The sequence below is a fragment of the Xyrauchen texanus genome, chromosome 13, assembly GCF_025860055.1.
Source record: "Xyrauchen texanus isolate HMW12.3.18 chromosome 13, RBS_HiC_50CHRs, whole genome shotgun sequence".
NCBI classification, from domain to species: domain Eukaryota; kingdom Metazoa; phylum Chordata; class Actinopteri; order Cypriniformes; family Catostomidae; genus Xyrauchen; species Xyrauchen texanus.
Window position 1 is genome coordinate 42,971,612 of NC_068288.1, and position 22,262 is coordinate 42,993,873.

Here is a 22,262-nt window from a genome sequence, read left to right on the forward strand (position 1 = left end):
TATAAGCACCACTATTACTACGTACAGTTTGAACAAACCTATAACGTTAGTTTTAAACTTTGGTGAGCGTTTTCTCACAGACCATTTGTGCGACAGACATCAATGATATCTCAAATCATGCTGCTTGTTGAAGAGGGCTGTGCTATTACTTTTATAATGATCATACTTTCAGCTTTTGCCTGGCATAAAACAGGCAAAAAATTACATTTGGGGCAGTAAGCATCCATCCAGAATGCTCTAACAATCACCTAACAATGCCCTAGCAACCATCCAGAACACTCTAACAATCACCTAACATTGCCCTATCGACCATCCAAAACACTCTAACAATCAGTTAGCAATGCCCTTGCAACCAACCAGAACACTCTAACAATCACCTAACAATGCCCTATCAACCATCCAGAACACTCTAACAATCACTTAACAATGCCCTAGCAACCATCCAGAACACTCTAACAATCACTTAACAATGCCCTAGCAACCATCCAAACACTCTAACAATCACTTAACAATGCCCTAGCAACCAACCAGAACACTCTAGCAATCACTTAACAATGCCCTAGCAACCATCCAGAACACTCTAACAATCACTTAACAATGCCCTATCAACCATCCAAACACTCTAACAAACACTTAACAATGCCCTAGCAACCATCCAGAACACTCTAACAATCACTTAACAATGCCCTATCAACCATCCAAACACTCTAACAAACACTTAACAATGCCCTAGCAACCAACCAGAACACTCTAACAATCACTTAACAATGCCCTAGCAACCATCCAGAACACTCTAACAATCACTTAACAATGCCCTAGCAACCATCCAAAACACTCTAACAATCACCTGACGATGCCCTAGCAACCATCCAGAACACTCTAACAATCACTTAACAATGCCCTAACAACCATCCAAAACACTCTAACAATCACCTAACAATGCCCTATCAACCATCCAGAACACTCTAACAATCACTTAACAATGCCCTAGCAACCATACAAAACACTCTAACAATCACCTAACGATGCCCTAGCAACCATCCAGAACACTCTAACAATCACTTAACAATGCCCTATCAACCATCCAAAACACTCTAACAATCACCTAACAATGCCCTATCAACCATCCAGAACACTCTAACAATCACTTAACAATGCCCTAGCAACCAACCAGAACACTCTCTAACAATCACCTAACAATGCCCTAGCAACCATCCAGAACACTCTAACAATCACTTAACAATGCCCTATCAACCATCCAAAACACTCTAACAATCACCTAACGATGCCCTAGCAACCATCCAGAACACTCTAACAATCACTAAACAATGCCCTAGCAACCAAACCAGAACGCTCTAACAATCACCTAACAATGCCCTAGCAACCAACCAGAACACTCTAACAATCACCTAACAATGCCCTAGCAACCAACCAGACCCCTCTAACAATCACCTAACAATGCCCTAGCAACCATCCAGAATGCTCTAACAATCACCTAACAATGCCCTAGCAACCATCCAGAATGCTCTAACAATCACCTAACAATGCCCTAGCAACCATCCAGAATGCTCTAACAATCACCTAACAATGCCCTAGCAACCAACCAGAACACTCTAACAATCACCTAACAATGCCCTAGCAACCAACCAGACCCCTCTAACAATCACCTAACAATGCCCTAGCAACCATCCAGAATGCTCTAACAATCACCTAACAATGCCCTAGCAACCATCCAGAACGCTCTAACAATCACCTAACAATGCCCTAGCAACCATCCAGAATGCTCTAACAATCACCTAACAATGCCCTAGCAACCAACCAGAACACTCTAACAATCACCTAACAATGCTTTAGCAACCATCCAGAACACTATAACAATCACCTAACAATGCCCTAGCAACCATCCAGAACGCTTTAACAATCACCTAACAATGCCCTAGCAACCATCCAGAACGCTCTAACAATCACCTAACAATGCCCTAGCAACCATCCAGAACGCTCTAACAATCACCTAACAATGCCCTAGCAACCATCCAGAATGCTCTAACAATCACCTAACAATGCCCTAGCAACCAACCAGAACACTCTAACAATCACCTAACAATGCTTTAGCAACCATCCAGAACACTCTAACAATCACCTAACAATGCCCTAGCAACCATCCAGAACGCTTTAACAATCACCTAACAATGCCCTAGCAACCATCCAGAACGCTCTAACAATCACCTAACAATGCCCTAGCAACCAACCAGAACACTCTAACAATCACCTCACAATGCCCTAGCAACCAACCTGAACACTCTAACAATAACCTAACAATGCCCTAGCAACCATCCAGAACACCCTAGCATTGTGTTGAAAATGTAAAAATGTAGTTGCCATCATGTTTCACAAAGTATTAAAACTCTTGACAAGTATTTGTGTTGGAAATGCTATTTAAAGACTGTTCAATGGAAACAATATGAATACAGATCTGAAGAAGATCAGTAAATACAAATGGATTGAATTAAACCCCCTATTTATACTGAATGACTGCTGCAACACACACTCCATTGTGTTGTGTAGTTAAAGGTTGTAAGCATTGAAAAAACTAATTAATCTTCCGAATTGATTGGCTGTCTGCCTTCTGTATATGATGTGTGCATATGTGTGTGTGGTCATGCTGCACTGAAATTATCAAAGCAGAGTTAAAGGCCACCGCACTCACAGCTCAATGTACACACAGCACAGAGGGGTTCCTTGTATTAGTTAGACACCGGGGACTGAGACCTGCTGTTTACCTGGATGCCGCTTAAACTGACAGTTATGTGCAGAGTCTTTATCAAAGCCACAAACTCCCACAGGTCACTGAGGTCACTTCAAATGAGAATGACCCTCTCTCTTTCCTCTGTATAGGGATACAAATTAATTAGTTGCTCTCCTTTAAATGCAACATCAGTTTTTAAAATGGTTTGTTCATGCAACAATTATATTTCTCCTAACATTTAACCACCCTCATGTCGTTCCAAACCAAAATGGTTTGCTTTCGTCTGTGGAATATTTTAGCAGTTATTTACAAAAACAAAATACATTTCCCCTCTGTTGTAAGTTTTAATCTTATTTGGGAATATTAAAATATGCTGTGTGAAAACGTGTTGTGCCAGGTTTGACATCAAAGATGGGTTCAATTGCAATGTGGCAAGATTGAGTATGCAGAAGTGCGAATGAGATTTCAGAGCAATGGCGGAGGAGAAGTGTGATGAGGAGGAGGGCATGGCTGGGCCGTGAGGATGCACGCCTGGTGCTGAGTTGCCCCAATCAGCGGTAGAGAGAGATAAGGAGGAGCCGGAGACGCCAGAGAGAGAGAGAGAGAGAGAAACAAGTGACATACCAGAGTTCGAATCGCCATCTCCCGCTTCCTCATTCATTGAACCTTGTGACAAGAAGAAGTGTGTTCAATTACTCACACAAAGACTTGAAAAATATCACTTGAGTCTTCTGGACTACTCTTATGGCTTCAACTGCATATACCCCTTGGCATCAGACTGATCTCAGTGTGAATTTGGCATCAGTAGGTTGAAACTTCTGCGCCTTAAATCGGTCTGTGCTTACTGAAGTTCGAATCACTGCCCCCAGTGGCTGAAGCTGGAAGTGTTGTTGAACATATGGGCATGTGTGAGCTCCATTTTCCCTGGTGAAATATACACAGAGTGGCGCTAAAGGAAAGTTGTGTTTTTATTGTAAATGACATTATACAGTCAACAAGGGATATATTTTGATATGCATATTTTGTTTTCTCTACCCCTAACCCAAACCCCAACCCTAAGCTTAACCATCAGTAGAGTAAAAGTTTAATTTCATAGTGACAATGCAAACGCTGAATAACGCTCACTTTGAACGTAATTACTACCAGGGCCACCAATAAGCGGGAACTACTGGAGATTTTGTCCTGGGCTTGAGTGGTGGCCAGGCCGGACTGAGGGGGGCCCACAGAAAGGCTGTTCCACATTATAGAGCACATTCAAATGCTGTCTGTGGGAGACGTGATTATAAACACAGAGAAAGTGCGCAATACCGAAAGCCACAGAGTACCGCATGTTGATGGAATAGCTGTCTGCACCCCTGCACCCATTGTTACCCCTCTGTAGACATTACATCTGTAAAATTAAGCTCACACGTGCCCATTCAACCAACAACACTTATCGCTTTAGCCACTGTGGGCAGAGTTTCACATTTCGGTAAGCACAGACCGATTTTACCTATAGAAAAGTCAACTTATTGTTAACGATTTCACTGCAAGATAAGTGTGACCTGGTTTCCATGGGACTAGAACCCGTGTCTCAGAGGCTGCTTGCACAAAGCACATCAGTAGTGCCACAAGAAAAGGTAAACCCATTTGAATTAATGCAAAAATGTCTGATGGGAAATGGTGCTTTTCAGTAACTTGGCAAGAATGCATTCGATGTCATGGTACCAGACCATTTAGTAGAAACATGTTGATTTCCTGTGTGATCATTTTGTAAGAAAATCAGTCGCTCCTCTACAGCTGTATATTTTGCTTTTAATTTGATAAATAGCAGATCGGAATGCTGTACAAGACTAATCTGTCTACCTTTTCATCTGTTGGGATCAAAGACTAGAATTTGTGCCAAACCATGACAGTGCCACTGATAATGATAACTCTTATTAGCAAAGGTGGGTAGAGTAACCAAAAACTGTACTCAAGTAAAAGTATTGATTTTAATAATTACTTGAGTAAGAGTAAAAGAGTAGCCAATTAAAAAAATACTCAAGTAGCGAGTAACTAGATACTTTCATATGTAACATAATGGACGTTTAATCTCCAATATTCCATTACATAATAAAATGTTAACATGAATTACAAATAATAATAATATGAATATTAATAACATAATAATAATTTTGTATTATTATTATTATTGGAAATTCTGTCATAATTCATCCTCATGTTGTTCCAAACCTGTATGACTTTCGTTCTTCAATGCAACACAATTAAGGAGATGTCAGAATGTTATCCTCTTAGTTATCTTACTTTCACTTCATGTATTTTCCGCTATATTTTAAGGGAAAGGCAACTGAGAGTGACATTCCCTAACATTCTGTCTAGCAACTTTTGTGTTCCACAAAATACAGAAAGTCACACACGTTTGGAACAACATGAGGGCAGGTTAATGATAATAAAAAATTGATTAATGGCTTAACTATCTCTTTAAGGACACTTGTCAGATTCAATCTGTCAATTAGAAGAGAAGTTTGGAAACCAGTTTCTAGTAGGCTAATTATTATGGCAAAAAACGTTAACAATATTCCACAGGCCCAATCATATATGATGCTAAATAAAATGAAGCAAGATATGCTTTTATTAATGGCTACCTATTTCACAGCTTTTAAAGCATCAGGCGAATGGTCAGTAGATGATGCTACTGCCCCTCCACCCAGCGAGGGCGAGGACCGTGTATGCACCACTCACAGGGAGATGCTTCGTTTCCTTGCAAGGGAGGTCGAAGAACTCAACCTTGAGTGGTCTCCCCCAGAGGAACCTGGGCAGTCTCGCCTTGATGAGTGGTTCTTACAGTCTGGACGCCATCAAGCGGCTGCGTCCTGCAGATCTACCCCGTTTTTTCCCCAAAGTGCATAGCAAACTAAGTCCTGGCACGCACCCTTCTCAGCGCGCATGTGCATTGACACCATTCCCACGAACGTGAACCATGGGGAAAAGAATGGCTATGCCCAACTACCCCATGTGGAGGAGGCGGTAGCGGCACATCTCTGCACTACGATTAACAGGGTGTGGAAACCACGGCCCATAAATCCTTCTAAGCCGTTTAGATAGATGTCCACACTGGCGGGAAAAACTACTCAGCGGCAGGACAAGCTGGATATACTCCAGGTATTCCAAGCAAAGTTCCTCAGACAAATGCACGAGCAAGGCTTTGATCCGGAGACTTTCAAAGAGCTATGTGCCGCTACAGACCTAGCACTGCCACGAAAGTCACGGCACAGGCCATCGGCAAGTCCATGGGCAACCTGGTCATTCTAGAGTGGCATATATGGCTGACCCTCACGGAGATGAGTAACAGAGAGAAAACATGCTCCAGTGTCTCCAACAGATGCAATGCTTTGAAGCAGAAAACGGAGCCCGTGGTTTCCTCCGGTGCTCCGAAGAAGGCTCGAATGGAGACACAGAACACTGTTCCCCATCTCCCCACTGCTGTTCATCAGGAGAGGAATATTGTTGCTCACAATGTTTTGCAAGATGTTGTTTCTGTGTCCTATGCAATAAAAAAAATGCAATCAAGAATACAGCACTTGTTACAAATGCACAAGAAGCTCAAACATTCTCAAAAAAGAGCCCTTTCCCTCTTCAAAGCACACATATTATGCACAACTTCCCAATGGTGAGTGATGCATTATAGCATATGGTGAGCAAAACAAATTGCCCTCTGTCCCATTATGCGGACGCATGGAGAGCCCTAATGGGCATTTCAGAATGGGTGCAAAAAACGATCGAACATGTTTATACGATTCAATTTGCACACCGGCCACTCCATTTCAATGTCATTCTGTCTTCCATGGTTTCGTCTGAAGACGAGCCTGTGTTATGAGACAAAATACACAATCTCATTGTGAAAAACACGATGTGCGAAATTATCAAGCACAAAAGGAGTTTTACAGCAACAGCCATCATCCCATTAGTCTTTTACACATGAGACCTCTTTAGTGCTTATGAGTCGCAGAGAGACTTGCCCAACTGGTGTTAAAGCACACTCAACTAGAGACATGGCCTCCTCATGGGAATGGACGAATGGTGTGTCCTTACAAGACATATGTTTTACAGCAGGATTGTCCTCTCAAAACACATTCACAAGGTTTTACAACCTAGACGTGAAGTCTCTTTCTTCACAAGTCCTCTCTGTTTAGAGCACTTGCTATTCATTGGCCATATATATCCATATATATATATATACTTATATATTCCCCATTATTTACACAACCACCTGCATTCAAGCCGTTATAATTACCATAAAATCACAAGCACTTCCCGACTGGGTTCATAAGGAGTTCATTCTTACCATATGACTACAGTTCATTTATTCGTTATGAGTGCTCTCCTCCTGGCCATCATGAGGATCACTCACTGCAGCATGCTCATGTCGGTTACTGCCCCATAAGACTACGACGCCATGTTTCCTCTCTGGGAAGTTATGTTGTGTAGTGCGGCGTGATGGGATTCTGTTCCCCTTATGCGTAACTATGCAATCAATGTCAAGTGTATTGAGTCGTAAGGGAACGTCCAGGTTATGTACGTAATCTCGGTTCACTGAGACAAAGGGAACGAGACGTTGCAAACGCTAGCCACACTACCAGAAGCGATGTGTTATTTGTTCTCAGTCAGAAATTCTGAGGAAATGGTGTCTGTGCACCTGTTTTTATAGCAGCCAGTTACGCGCCAAAACAGGCGGGGCTGAAACACCTTAGCCAATATTAGAATATTGCCGTTGATGTAGAGAGGTTTCAGATACAGTAGGTCGTGTATGAAGGCACTCCCCATATGCGTAACTACGCATTATCTCATTCCCTTTGTCTCAGGGAACTGAGGTTACGTACAAAACTGAGACGTTTTCATTGATGTAAAATCATAAATGACTTTGTCATATCTGCCCAGCAATCACATGGTTGATACTAATTTTCTCAAGATCACTGAGGTGGTCCTATGTCATGGTGTACCTATACTATATATTACGCTATCTGTGAGAATGCATTATGAACATCCATAAGCATAACCATATAGAGCCTTTGAGGCTGAGTAGCCTGTCAGGAATAACTCAGGGCACCTGGGAGTGGCACGACTTGGGGCACCTTTCTCCCATCGCGATGAGCCGGGGCGGGGCTGCACAATTCCCGGCACCTTTTTCTCATCGCAAACTTGCAAGCTCTGTGCAGTGCGGCCGACCAGGTAACCTGTCGTGCCACCCCAGAGAGTGTTGCCACCCTAGGCGGCTACCTATATTGCCTTTGCCAGGATGTGCTACTGCCCATAGTTTCAGAATCACCCTAAAAATGACCATCACCACAACACAGACAAGCTCACGTTATCACAATTGCCAAAAATCAGCAACGAGTTAAAAAATGTCATTAGAAATGTACTTGAGGAAGAGTAAAAAGTACCCACTGTTAAACCTACTCTTAAAAGTACATTTTCTCCAAAAATCTACTCGAGTAAATGTAACAGAGTAAATGTAGTGAGTTACAACCCAAAGTAACTGATAGCATGTCGTGTACAACACAGTGTCCCAGACGTTGTTATTTTCCAGCAATTACTTCACACAGCATTTGAACTAAGAGCATGTAATGATGCGACAGGCCCAGAAGTCTATTAACTCTTCCATGTTAACGGCCTCTGTTTAGAGCAACTGCTGTCGACCATCTGTTTGGTGATGCCATTTTATGGCAAACCCTGACTGGAATGTCTAGTTGGGTCATTCTTTTTATGCAATAGTATTTAAGCTCTGTAACATTAAAAATAATATGCTTGTGATTGTGATTGCCTGGGATTGAGAGTTAAGGAAGTATTCTATAAAATCACAGACTTATTCTCTGGTCAAGCTCTGGCACTTAAACTTTTTGGATGGAACTAAAGAGCTATAATTGAGGGATTAGAGTTAGAGTACTCAAGGGTGTGATCAAGAAGATAGTTTTTATTTTGTTAGTACAATACTGATTTATGAAATCTTATCTAACAGGATGGACTATTGAGACAAACCAATTTAAACCACAAAACATCACAGAATTCATTGCTTATAATTACTGATGTTAGTTCTTTTGTATTCCGTCCAACACCACTTCCTGGAGGATGATATCATAATTTTAGCCAATTTATTAACACATACAGTATATGCTGAGGGCCAGGTCCGTTGCAAGGTAATCTGGGACACCTGACTGTCCATTGCTCTGGGCCCCTTTACTATGAAAAAATACAGTTTAGAATTTGTTGTTGGGCCCCCTGGACCTTTGGGCATCTAGAATCATTACCTCCTTTCACCCCAGTATCTACGACCCAGCTGAGGACACAAAAGTGTATTGTATATCAGGAATGACCAAGCAAGGAATTCCCTTCACCTGCAATTTCATTTTCTTTCTCTTCTCCTTCTAGCGGGATTTCGTAGCGAGGTTTGGCCTTTGTTGACGAAACATGACACGTGTGTTTGCGTATGTTGGCGTGCTAATAGCCATCATGGCTGTGACGGGAGCAAGGCCAAAATCAGGTTGGTTAAAACCCATTTTGACAGTAGCAGCAGCAGACACTACCTCAGCATTTGTCAAATTACACCTTAACTGCTTAGTGGTACAACAACTGTGTTGTTATCATTAAGTAACCAGACGTATATAACAGATCATTTTTACAATTTGATGTACAATATTGTTTTATTATAAATTTAAGATGAGTGATAAAACCAGCTGTTTTCAGATCTGTCACGTTTTGCCTTGTGTGGGATGATTTGAATTTGAACTTGGAAGATCTTTATGTTTTTTGTGAACACTATAATGCTCCAATTGTATTATGCACATAACTTATTCAACCCTGCATAAAATGTAATTCTTGATTAGTATTTTTGTCTTGTTTTGTTTAAAAAAAAAAAAAATATTGAAGCATCCTTAAAACAAAATTAATCTACATGAGAAGAAAATTATGCAAGATCTATAGCTTGAATGAAATGTATTTTTCCCAATTGGCAAATAAAGTTTTAATTTTGTGAGGTTTATGTTTTAAATAAGAAAATACGATTATTTTCTTGCACAGTACTTTTGTCTTGTTTTGCAGTAAAGATATCTAAACATCCTTAAAACAAGACACATTTCCTTGAAAACAAAAATAACTAAAGATATTATGTCTAAAGGAAAAATTAAGGAAAATATACTTGTTTCCTCTTTTATAAAACAATAAATTACATATTTTTTTTTTGTAAATCTATCAAAATGGTTTATGCATAAAACAACAAAAAAACACTTGTCTTGTTTTGCAGTAAACATATCTTTACAACATGATAAATTTAAATGAGAAGAAAATCATTTAATATAATAAGGCTTCTTTTTCAGAAAATATTTTGTTTATTTTTCTTACCCTATTAAACATAAATCTAACTAAATTTTGCAATGTTTACCTTTAAAACAAGAAAACCATTTGTCAGTCATTTTCTTACTTGTTTTTTTGGCTTTCTTAAAATAAGAAACTTTCTTTGAACCAAAATATAAAAAAATATATTAAGTGAAATCATCAGAGAAAAATGTGGTATGGATTATTCTTAAAATGAAGATAAAAAACTATGTACAAATTAAATTATCCTATATAGTATCCCACTGGCTAACAGTTTCTTTTCTTGCTTTAAGCACAATACTACTACAAAACTCTCTAAAAATACATTTCTCTAAAAAACAACCATTACAATCTTATGCAAATTTTCTTCTCTAGTAAAACAAATTATGGATATTTTGGCTTAATTCAAGACATATTTTAAAAAAAAAAAGTCTATGGCATCTTATATTTCACAAATTTGCTTCTGATGTGAAGTTATTTTGTATATATATTATATATATATATAATGTGTGAAGGTTTTTTTTAAAGATTTTTCCTGGAAAACAAGACTGGAAAAACATTGATTAAGAACATATATTGTAAAAAAAAAAAAAAAACACAATAATGTTCCAAGAGCACATCTGGTATACAAAAATTGCCACAGGTGCTGTGAAAAAGGCGCTACTTGCAAAAAATAAATTAAAAAAAAGGGTATGTTTCTCTATATAATGGAAGCAGATACATGGTGCTTTTTTAAGATTTGGCCCCTCCAATTCAGGCTTTTGATATTGGAACTCCACATGAGTGCCTGGATGTGGATTTATGTAAAAAAAAACATTTTTAAGAATGAGTTTTTTTATTGAAATTGCATATTCACATTGTCTTGATATTGTAGAAACCATGTACTTTACTTAGAACCCCAAAGTCAGTCATGTAGTAATTAAATCAAATTTTCCTACACTATCTAGCTGAACCAAAGTGTAAATCTGGCCCGGTCGACCTGCTCTTCATTATCGACGGCTCCCGCAGCGTCCGCCCTCATGAGTTTGAGACGATGCGCAAGTTCATGATCGACATCATCCATGAGCTGGACATTGGCCTGGAAGCTACGAGAGTTGGCGTGGTCCAATATTCCAGCCAAGTCCAGAACGTGTTCTCCCTCAAAGCCTTTAGCAAGACTGCGCAGATGGTTAAAGCCATCAATGAGATCATTCCATTGGCCCAGGGCACAATGACCGGCCTTGCCATCCGTTACGCCATGAACGTTGCCTTCTCCACCGAAGAGGGTGCCCGTTCTAACGTTCCCCATGTGGCTGTTATCGTGACTGACGGTCGCCCGCAGGACCGCGTGGCCGAAGTGGCGGCGGCTGCGAGAGAGTCTGGGATTGAGATCTACGCCATTGGTGTCGCCAGAGCCGATATGACATCACTCCGAGCAATGGCATCTCCACCGTTTGAGGATCACGTGTTCCTTGTGGAGAGCTTTGACCTTATTCATCAGTTTAGGCTTCAGTTGCAAGACAAGCTTTGTGGTAATTGTGAATCTCATGAACATGAAGACTATTGCCTTAATGCTCTGTGCAATTAGCTTTTCTTGCATTGTGATTCTCAATACTGATGTGTGCATTGGATTTTTCAGGGACTGACTTGTGTCTAGAATCAGATCATGGCTGTGATCACATCTGCGAGAGCTTGCCTGACTCCTACTACTGTCTGTGTCTCCCTGGATTCACACTGAACGAAGATGGCAAGACTTGCACATGTGTGTACTCTTACAAACTAGAGATATATTATAATGGTATGAAAACCACTCCACTGGTGCTCAACAGGTGTGTGTTTGCTTCCTGCAGCCATTGATCTATGTGCAGAAGGGAAGCATAACTGTGAGCAGATCTGTATCGCTTCACCTGGATCCTTTACATGTGACTGTAACACAGGATACACACTCAACGAGGACAAGAGGACCTGCACAAGTTAGTGATTCAAGATGTGATTCACTAAGGAAAATGCTTCTATTTTTTATTGTTACCTTATTTAATGCTATACTTTTAATTACATGTCATATGTCATTGGAGCCCACTGTATGTTTTCATAGCTTAAAGTGTTAGTTCACCCAAAAATGAAAATCGTCATTTACTCACCCTAATGCCATCTCAGCCCAAGTGAAGCTCTTTTGGTCCATACAATTCAAGTGAACGTGTGTACAAATTTTGACCCTCCAAAAAGCATATTAAGGCATCATAAAAGTAATCCATAAGACTCCAGTGGTTAAATCCATGTCTATGCGATATGATACGTGTGGATGAGAAACAGATCACTTTCACATTCTTCTTCTTGTGTTTTTGGTGATTCACATTCTTCATGCATATCGCCCTCACTGGGCAGGGAGAAGAACTTCTTGCAAAAAGGACTTCAATATTGATCTCTTTCTCCAGCCTTATCTCACAGTGAAATCGGAAAGAGTAGACCGACTTTTCTTTCGCGAAAATCGGTACACATTGACCAAAATTTCGAAACACTGCTCCCAGTGGCCAAACCGATAAGTGTTGTATGGCATATGGGCACGTGTGAGCTCCATTTCTGTCCAGGAGAGGTCACCAAAAGCTAGTAGTGAAGCAAGTTGTTTTCAGCTTTACAGGACATTATACAATGAAGAGAAATGCATATATTTATAGATTCTATCCCCAAACCCAAACCTTACCTTAACCATTAGTGGAGTAAAAAGTAATGTTAGAGGGAAAAGTGAAACCTCCGAATCATGCTCGTCATTGATATTTCAAATGTGGTTACTGCCTGGCTTTGATCCCTAGTCTCCCATGCAGCTGAGGCAAGGCGCTGCCAATCACGCCAGGTGGAAAGGTAAACACATTGAAACAACTGCAAACATGTCTGATAAGAATGCTGCATGTCAACGCGACGGCATACATGTAAACATCCTAGGGTACTGAAACTATCAGAAATCCACACTTCTGAGGATATGGATTAAAACACTGAAGTCATATGGATACATTTTATGATGCCATAATGTGATTTATGGAGTGTCAGAATTTTGGCACCCATTCACTTGCATTGTATGAACCTGCAGAGCTGACATATTCTTCCAAAAAATCATCATTTGTGTTCTGCTGAAAAAAGAAAGTCACACACATCTGGGATGGCATGAGGGTGAATAAATGATGAGAGAATTTTCGTTTTTGGGTTAACCATCCCTTTATTTCATGTTCACAGATCGCAATTTAGTTTCATAAATATTTGCACAAATATAGGAGAATCTTTGTGTATTTAAACATATCAATGTGCATTTTTGAAGTATGCATTCATACAGTTAAGCATGTAGACATGCAATATCATTTGCATGCAAACACCAAGGCTCATAGAGATGTTGTACCTTATTCAAAGAGCAAACAATGGCTATGTTTATGCACTGTAAACAACATATTGGTCACCAAAAAACTTCTCTCACTGTTCTCTGCCTGTTCTAGTGATTGACTACTGTTCATTTGGGAATGACAGCTGTGAGCATGAGTGTGTGAGTGTGCTCAATGGCTATACCTGCCGTTGTAATGAAGGATACTCACTCAATGGTGATCTGAAGACCTGCACAAGTGAGGCTACAGTTGTTTTTTTTCCCTTCACAATACTTACACTTTTGGACGATGTTTTAAATTACTAACAACACATAGAAGTACATAAAAAGGCATCAATGTAGCCTTTTCCTCTACTGAGACATATGTTATGTTTCTAATGTCATACTAAAATATAACTATTCCTAGTATGCGATATGTATTCTGTGCACATTATGGACATTTATATTTTTTTATGCATTTAATACTTAAATAACATTCTACACTTGCCAAAATGTGCAACATACTACCAGAACAATGCAAGGAGTACTTTATCCCATTGCACTTTAAAGTTTTGTAACCTACTACATTTACATTTACTTCACGACTCATTATTTTGATCGAACTGCCAAAAGTTTTTATATTATAACACAATATTGGAATTAGAAATGCAAAATTACCCTATTTATTTCTGAGACAATATCGAATCGCTCGCTGATGTAAACGTGCAACATAGTCATGTGACAATGCAGCACACTAGAGTTTTAATATATTAATGATTTGTTGCATATTATCTGGCATAAAACCTGTGCCAAGTCGGATATGTGGATCACGGATTGTCTGCTGTGGCGACCCCTAACGGGAGCAGCCGAAAGAAGAAGAAGAACAATGATTTGTTGCATATTGCATACTACTTCGATACCATTTTGGCAAACTAATGTGCATTTGGGACATTAGTTCTGTGCTGGCATAGCCAATTACAGAAGCATACTACATTTAAAAAAACATGTCTCTGTATTGTGCTGTTTATTTTATAGAAAAAGCATGATAGCACATTAGATCTGTGCTGGAATGGCCTAATGCAAATAAATAGTACATTTTAAAACATTTATTGTTGCATACTGCATGCTATTTCACTGTTGTTAATACTAGCATGCACTATATAGTATATACTGTTCAGTAGGCTGTATGTTTGTATTCATTCTGCTTATACCCTATTGATACAGAAAAGGTGAAACAAGTAGCAATAAAAAAATGACATGTTTTGCATAGCAGCTCTGTGTTGGCATAGCCAATTGCAAACCTATAAACAACAAAAATAAATGTGCATTTGTTTGTTTTTTTCATCCCCAATATCTCACGTCTTTGTCTGCCTGTTCCAGTGATCGACTACTGTTCATTTGGGAATGATAGCTGTGAGCACGAGTGTGTGAGTGTGCTTCAAAGCTTTTATTGCCAATGCCGTAAAGGATACACACTCAACGAGGATGAGACGACGTGCACAAGTTAGTGAGAGACATGAACACACACACATATACACACTAATGTATGGAGAACTCATAAGTACCCACAAGTTAATTTAGAGACCACACTATTACAAGCCTTTAAATACATGCTAGATACAGTGATTCTCTTAACTAACATTTCTCCAACACATGGCACAGAAAAAACAAAGCGTTTGTAATGTTGTTACAGCTATGCGCATGGCCTTATGTTGTAAAATAGCACATCAACTCAACCTATCTATCCATTTCCTGCTGTGAGCAGCTGCTGTATCTGTTAAGCTAGAGCTCAGCCCACTCAGTTGGAGGAAAGATAAAAAACAAAATGATTCACAGTCTGCATAGGTCCTAGAATTCTCAGTGTTATCAAGTATAGTCTTTTGAACAAAACAAAGGTCATGTACTGTACACAATGCAGCTAAATGTGGTTTTCACTCCTTTCCAAATGTAATCTTAGACCCTTATGTTGTGTTCCGGTCATTTTGTCTTTGTTCACATATAGTACATGAAAACACAAACACACACACACACACACACACACACACACACACACGTAGTGTTTCCATGTTTTATGGGGACTTTCCATAGACATAATGGTTTTTATACTGTACAAACTTTATATTCTATCCCCTAAACCTAACCCTACCCCTAAACCTAACCCTCACAGAAAACTTTCTGCATTTTTACATATTCAAAAAACATAATTTAGTATGATTTATAAGCTGTTTTCCTCATGGGGACCGACAAATGGTCCCCACAAGGTCAAAGATTTCGGGTTTTACTATCCTTATGGGGACATTTGGTACCCACAAAGTGATAAATACACGCTCACACATACACACACACACACACACACACACACACATAAACCTGACCCTTTTCTTTAAAAATGTTTTGTGTTATTTCTCTTTTTTACACTTGTTTTGTTCATGGTCAAAAATGACCGGCCATTTGAAATGAATGGCTTAGAGTACAAAATACAGAACTATTAAGTATTCAGAAGCATTTCAATCACTTACATGAGCACATATGTGGATGTGTGTTTGCACATAAAGACCTCGGACAAGCGTGCACGCATGCACACACACACACACACACACACACACACACACACACAAACACATTGTGTGTTGAGTGCCCTCTTTCCAAGTAGACGTATGTTTACAGTAATAATAATAAGGAAAATCGTCTGCTGTTAGATTTATGTGAGCCTTTGGGGAATTTCATACTCTAATACTCACTACAGTTTGGACTCTGAGTGAAACAAATTTCCTCAAACTGTTATTTTTGACCGGGAACACAAAATGTGTTACCACAAAACGAACACAACACAAGGGTTAAAGTAATCAGAATACATTAGCTTAAAAAGTGTCTTATCTAATTTCAGTTGTGTAATATGTAATACCAGAGAACATTTCAGAAGTAATCCACCCAACAATGCTATTTGCCAATATTACTTGTGTTTAACAGGAGTGACTCCTGTATTACGCACACACAGGCAACGATAATTTGCGTGATTCACTTCCACATTTAAATGACAATGTCACTCCCAAAACCTTATAGTACGTTTTTGGGCCAAACAGTGAATAGCATTGCCAAACAATCCAGACTTCCTAGCTCAAGATGCACACCATTGTTTCAGCATCTCAATGAACTATTCTCAAACAAGATAAGCACAGCTTATGTGTTGCTTTGATGTGGTTTGCTCTTTCTGCTTTGCCAAAAGTTTCTCTAACTGTTTTCTGCCTGTTCTAGTGATCGACTACTGCTCATTTGGGAATGATAGTTGTGAGCACGAGTGCGTTAGCATGCTCAATGGCTTCAACTGCCAGTGTAATGATGGATACTCACTCAACGAAGACTTGAAGACCTGCACAAGTTAGTGACAGACTAAATATTGCTCGGAATTCCTTGCCAATTCAATTTCCCTGCAACTTCTCTCAATTGTTTACTATTAGCATTCGGGAAAGCGGTTTTTCTATGTTGTTTGAGACCAGAAAACCTCCATGCCTCCTAGAGGTTTTGACACACTACCTTATTTCTCCATCATGGTAGACAAATTTGTAAAATTTGGAAGAACTCTGTAAACATTGTATGTCAATAGTAATGTTATATCTGAGATTGATCTGAATGAATATTTACCATATTCTACACTACATGTCAAAGCCTCAAATTCAAATTCATCTAATCTATATTTAGTGATCGACTACTGCTCATTTGGGAATGACAGCTGTGAGCACGAGTGCGTAAGTGTCCTCAAAGGCTTTTACTGCCAATGCAACGATGGATACTCACTCAACGATGACAAGAAGACCTGCACAAGTTAGTGAATGCCCAACATTGTTTATCTGACAATCAATTCGAATAATTGAAAGTAATTCCTTAGAAATTGATTTCTATGCTATTTGTCTCAATTGTTTACCGTTAATATTTGGGCCATCCATTGCTAAGATGGTAACGGCTTTTGGAACAGAGATTTAGGTGTTTCTGAACTGAACACCAACAGATGTTCCTCAGAGTTTCTGGTTACTCGGAAAGCCTCTGCTTTTCCTATGTTATTTGGGGCCAAAATGACTGTATGCCCCCTTCAGCTTTTGATACATTGTCTTGATAAATATGCCATTTAATAGTAGACTTTTGTAGTAATCTTGAGAGCCCAAATAAGAAGACGTGATGGCCCAATACAAGTTCTTCGACATATTTATGGTAGACGTTTGAGAACATTTTGAAAGAATTTGGAAACTGGCACCCAAAAGAAAAGTAAAAGTAACAATATCTGAGATTAATTAAATAGTTACCATATTCTGCACATCTCATATAATCTAATCCATATTTAGTGATCAACTACTGCTCATTTGGGAACGACAGCTGTGCGCATGAGTGCGTGAGTGTCCTCAACGGGTTTTACTGCCAATGTAACGATGGATACTCGCTCAACGATGACAAAAAGACCTGCACAAGTTAGTGAGACCCAACAACATTTATCTCACAATCAATTTGTACATTCTTTTAGATATGAGGAATACATTCAAATAGGAATTTCATTTCCGCTGCACATTTTCTCAATTGTTTACCATCAATATTTGGGATATCCATTGCTAAGCTGGTTCAAGGACTTTCCTGCAGTAGCAGAGCATTTTCAATCTGAACGCAAACAAATATGGAACCTAAAGGGGCCGAGGTCCTAGTTCGAGCGCCTTACCGTTCCTTCGACCACCCCTGCTCTGCTTTTTCTACTCACCATGCTTATGCAGTCCTGTTACAGGGTTTTGTACTCAACACATTTTCCTATATTGATTTAGGCCAAAAACCTTGAAGCTTCCTTCAGGTTCTGCTACACCATATTGTTAAATGTACCATTTAGTGGTTCCCAATCAATCATTTCCCTAAAAAAAGCATGTGATGTCCCAAAACAAGTTCTCCATCATATTCATGGAAGAAAATTGAGAAAATGTTGGAACAGATACATTTTTACATAAGAGAAATGTTTACCATGTTCTAATGCTCTAACTGGGGCAGTGGTGGCTCAGTGGTTGAGGCTCAGGGTTACTGACCAGAAGGTCAGGGGTTCAAGCCCCAGCACCACCAAAATGCCACTGTTGGGCCCTTGAGCAAGGCACTTAACTCCAGGTTGCTCTGGGGGGATTGTCCCTGTAATAAGTGCACTGTAAGTTGCTTTGGATAAAAGCGTCTGCCAAATGCATAAATATAAATATAATGCTATTCTAATCTATACTTAGTGATCAATTACTGCTCATTTGGGAATGATAGTTGTGAACACGAGTGTGTAAGTGTCCTCAAAGGCTTTTACTGCCAATGTAATGATGGATACTCACTCAATGGTGACAAGAAGACCTGCACAAGTTATTGAAGGCTACATAATCAAATTGCACATATAAAACTACTTAAACAGTGTGCATATACTTAAAGTCAACATGATCTGACATGATTTATTGTATTACAGTAATACACTTCACTGATCTTATTGTGCACGTTATTACAAATAAATACATAACTGTCTGTGTAATCTTTCATTAAAAATCTAACTTCCTCTACCTCTGAAACGACTTTCCTATTTGGCTGACATCACCAAGCCTGCACTATTTTCAACATTTAGTACCATTCCGGTATGCAATGCCCACTTTTCACCATCCAATACATTCCTGATGGATCAAGTCAAGTCTTGCCCTACATTTTTTTCTCATTGAATATCCTGTTTGACTTGCGAACAGTGTTTCATGTAGACTTTAATGACCTGAGTGAACTTCAGTCAGTGCTTGCTATGTCCCAAATCAAAAAATCAACCAAATCTCAATTGAGAATCACAATTGATAAAATTTTTACAGTTTTCCTGTCTATGCCTCTGCCCCTTGCAAATCATTTTACTGTTTGCCAACTAATGGCTGCCTGTCTGCTTTTTTCTGCCTGTTCCAGTGATCGACTACTGTTCGTTTGGGAATGATAGCTGTGAGCACCAGTGTGTAAGCGTGCTTAAAGGCTTTAACTGCCTTTGCAATGATGGATACTCACTTAATGATGATAAGAAGACCTGCACAAGTTAGTGAGGACTATATATATGGAAGCCCCCACACATATACTGCTAAGCGCACTCATAAAACCAAAAACACATATGTTTTCTTAAAGGAATAGTTCACCAAATATGAAAATTCTGTCAGCATTTACTCAGAATGCATCGCATTTACTAAAAATGAGCTCAGCGGAAAAATAAATCCAAGATGGCGGACGAAGCAAGAGAAATGTAGATTATAAAAATGCTTATAATCCATTCAATGCTGAAATGTGTAGATAAATAACAGTTTAATATGACACAAAACCAAAATTTTTTTATTTAGGCTCATCAGAGGATTGCGTCATTTTTCTCATGCCACCTGATTGAAATCACTTGTGAGTCCAGTGTCCCGTGCACTGCATGTGAGGAAAGCTATTTAAATGATGCGCAGAGCTGCTGCCTATGTAGAGCATTCCAAATCGCTCTCTTCTGAGGCATCATTTCAGTAAGGATGCTGCCATAGAAGACAGCTGCCTATGTTGGCTGGAGACAGTGAGGCAGCTAACTACGTTTTGGAACAGACCAAATAAACCATAAAAGTATGTGACACATGCAGCAAGTCTTCTGAAGGCATACAATCATTTTGTATGATAAACAGACCACAATTAAAGTTTTATATTTATAAAAGTCCTTAACCAGCGTTGAAATCCAATATTGCAGTAGCATTAAACCTCATTTGTTCTTGCTCATGAGCCATAAAAGGAAAATTCCAGGTTCAATGCAGGTTACCACAAAAAATTATTTAGACTCTTAAAAAAAAAAAAGCAAAAATTGTGTTTACAGTGAGGCAATTACAGTGAAAGTGAATAGGGTACATTTTTGGAGGGTTTAAAGGCAGACATTTTGAGCTTATAATTAAGAACATTGTAACAGTATAAGGATGGGCAAGGAGGAGGCGGGAACCGGCTAAACAGTCAACATAAAGTTTTCATGTAAAACTCAACATAAAACAAACATAAACCATAACACAAACAGACACACACAATGCGGAAGTATTTGTCTCTCTCTCTCCCAGTGTCTCCGGCCATCCCTTATCTCGCTAACCCACTGATCAGCTGATTCAGTGCTGGCTGTGCTTCATCACGGCCTGGCCACACCCTCCTCCTCATCAAACTCGTCCCCCACCCAATTCAGGCTGGGGCGCCACTGGTCTTACTAACTCACCCCATCTCTGGGGGGGAGATGCGCCCCCTCCGGCTGTGCTGTCAGTCGGTGGTCCACCCCGCATCCTGTGAACCTTGGGGGAGAGATGAGGGGAGGCGTGGGGAGAGGGAAAGGGTAAGCGGAGACACAGAGAGAGAGAGAGAGAGAGAGAGTGAGGAGAGAGAGAACAACTTGCTCGCCAACTCCCGGACGCGCTGTCGCCCGGTCCTTAACCGCTCCTCCGCCCGCTGGTTGATGCCAGCTCGCTTCTCCTCTGGCGGCCGGCAGCAAGTCCTCTGGCCCCTGGTGAATGGAACTGCTCCTACCCTTCTCGGCAGACGGCCATGGTTCTTCCGGCTCTCTGCGTCCGGCAGCGACCCAGACGCAGAAATTTCATTTTTGGTGGAAACAATCCCTTTAAGCTTCTAAATTAGGTTGAAATGTGTCATCATAGTATGTGAAAAGGGTCCATAAAGTAGCTTTGCCTCATATTCTTCAAGTTTGGACCAGTTGGTTTACTGTTAACATGCTATTAGCAGTGATTTTTACACAGACATAAGACCACAACACAACTATGAGGCATTACAGTGGCTGCTGAAAAGACCAGCTTAAACCAAGCATGAATTGCCGGTCTTTTCAACATGGCATCGCTGCTTGTCTGTGTGTACTTAATGTATACTGCATACTGCACACAACTTGTGTATTGCTTGCACTACTTACCTCTTCTAAAATACATTTCCTGCTGTCCTCTCTTCTAGTGATCGACTACTGTTCATTTGGGAACGACAGCTGTGAACACAAGTGTGTGAGTGTGCTCAAAGGTTTTAGCTGCCGTTGTAACGAAGGATACACTCTCAATGATGACAAGAAGACCTGCACAAGTTAGTGAAGGCAACTGGGCCACACAATCACCATTTCAGATAAACACAACACTAACACAAAGCTAATCAAGCATGCTTGCCCAGTTTGACTATGCCTCAGACTGCTTTAATTGTTTAGTTCTCAAAATATTGTATATTCTTATTCCATGCTTCAATCATTACATAGCTTCTAGGTGGTCCAAGCTGTATGGTCAACTTGTCTAGCAGCTGCTTGAATTATGATCAAACCCCTCATATCGACAGTCTTCCCTACTTTCAAGGGCCACTGTTTGAAAACTAAATATTGCCATTGTTTTTGTCTTGTAGGGATTGACTACTGTTCATTTGGGAATCACAGTTGTGATCATAAGTGTGTTAGTGTGCTCAATGGCTTCTATTGTCGCTGCAATGAGGGATACACTCTTCAGGAGGATGGAAAGGCCTGCCGGTGTAAGTATGAGACACTGGAGAGGTGTTATAATGCTTTATGATATGTTTCAATGGCTGCAGTAATATTCTGTAATGTTATTATAGACCCAATGAAAACAAAATTGAAGTTTTGTGATTTTTGGTCCATTTCTATTAGCTTTGATGTTATATATATATATATATATATATACAGTATAGTATATACAAGTGTATTCATAATGGTTGACAATAAATGTATTTAAAATGAACAAAAAACTAACTGTGATGTGATGACCCATCTTTCACTTCACAATTTGTATCCAGTCAAATACCCTCTAGAATGTGAATGTCCCTCCCTCT

The 22,262-nt window shown here is 39.7% G+C and overlaps 1 protein-coding gene across 3 annotated transcripts in view; it reads left to right on the forward strand.

Moving 5' to 3' along the window:
* LOC127654240 (matrilin-4-like) overlaps window positions 1-22,262 on the forward strand; it is a 46,301-nt gene that overhangs the window by 3,938 nt on the left and 20,101 nt on the right. The window contains exons 2-13 of one of the 3 annotated variants that reach the window (XM_052141344.1): window positions 9,155-9,266; window positions 11,044-11,607; window positions 11,715-11,837; window positions 11,926-12,048; window positions 13,558-13,680; window positions 14,802-14,924; window positions 16,677-16,799; window positions 17,121-17,243; window positions 17,759-17,881; window positions 19,356-19,478; window positions 21,393-21,515; window positions 21,822-21,944. In XM_052141344.1, coding sequence (XP_051997304.1) covers window positions 9,194-9,266; window positions 11,044-11,607; window positions 11,715-11,837; window positions 11,926-12,048; window positions 13,558-13,680; window positions 14,802-14,924; window positions 16,677-16,799; window positions 17,121-17,243; window positions 17,759-17,881; window positions 19,356-19,478; window positions 21,393-21,515; window positions 21,822-21,944 — 1,867 coding nt within the window. In that variant the 5' untranslated portion in view covers window positions 9,155-9,193. The remainder of the gene's footprint in view (window positions 1-9,154; window positions 9,267-11,043; window positions 11,608-11,714; window positions 11,838-11,925; window positions 12,049-13,557; window positions 13,681-14,801; window positions 14,925-16,676; window positions 16,800-17,120; window positions 17,244-17,758; window positions 17,882-19,355; window positions 19,479-21,392; window positions 21,516-21,821; window positions 21,945-22,262) is intronic. The other 2 variants (XM_052141345.1, XM_052141347.1) reach the window with 2 other exon arrangements.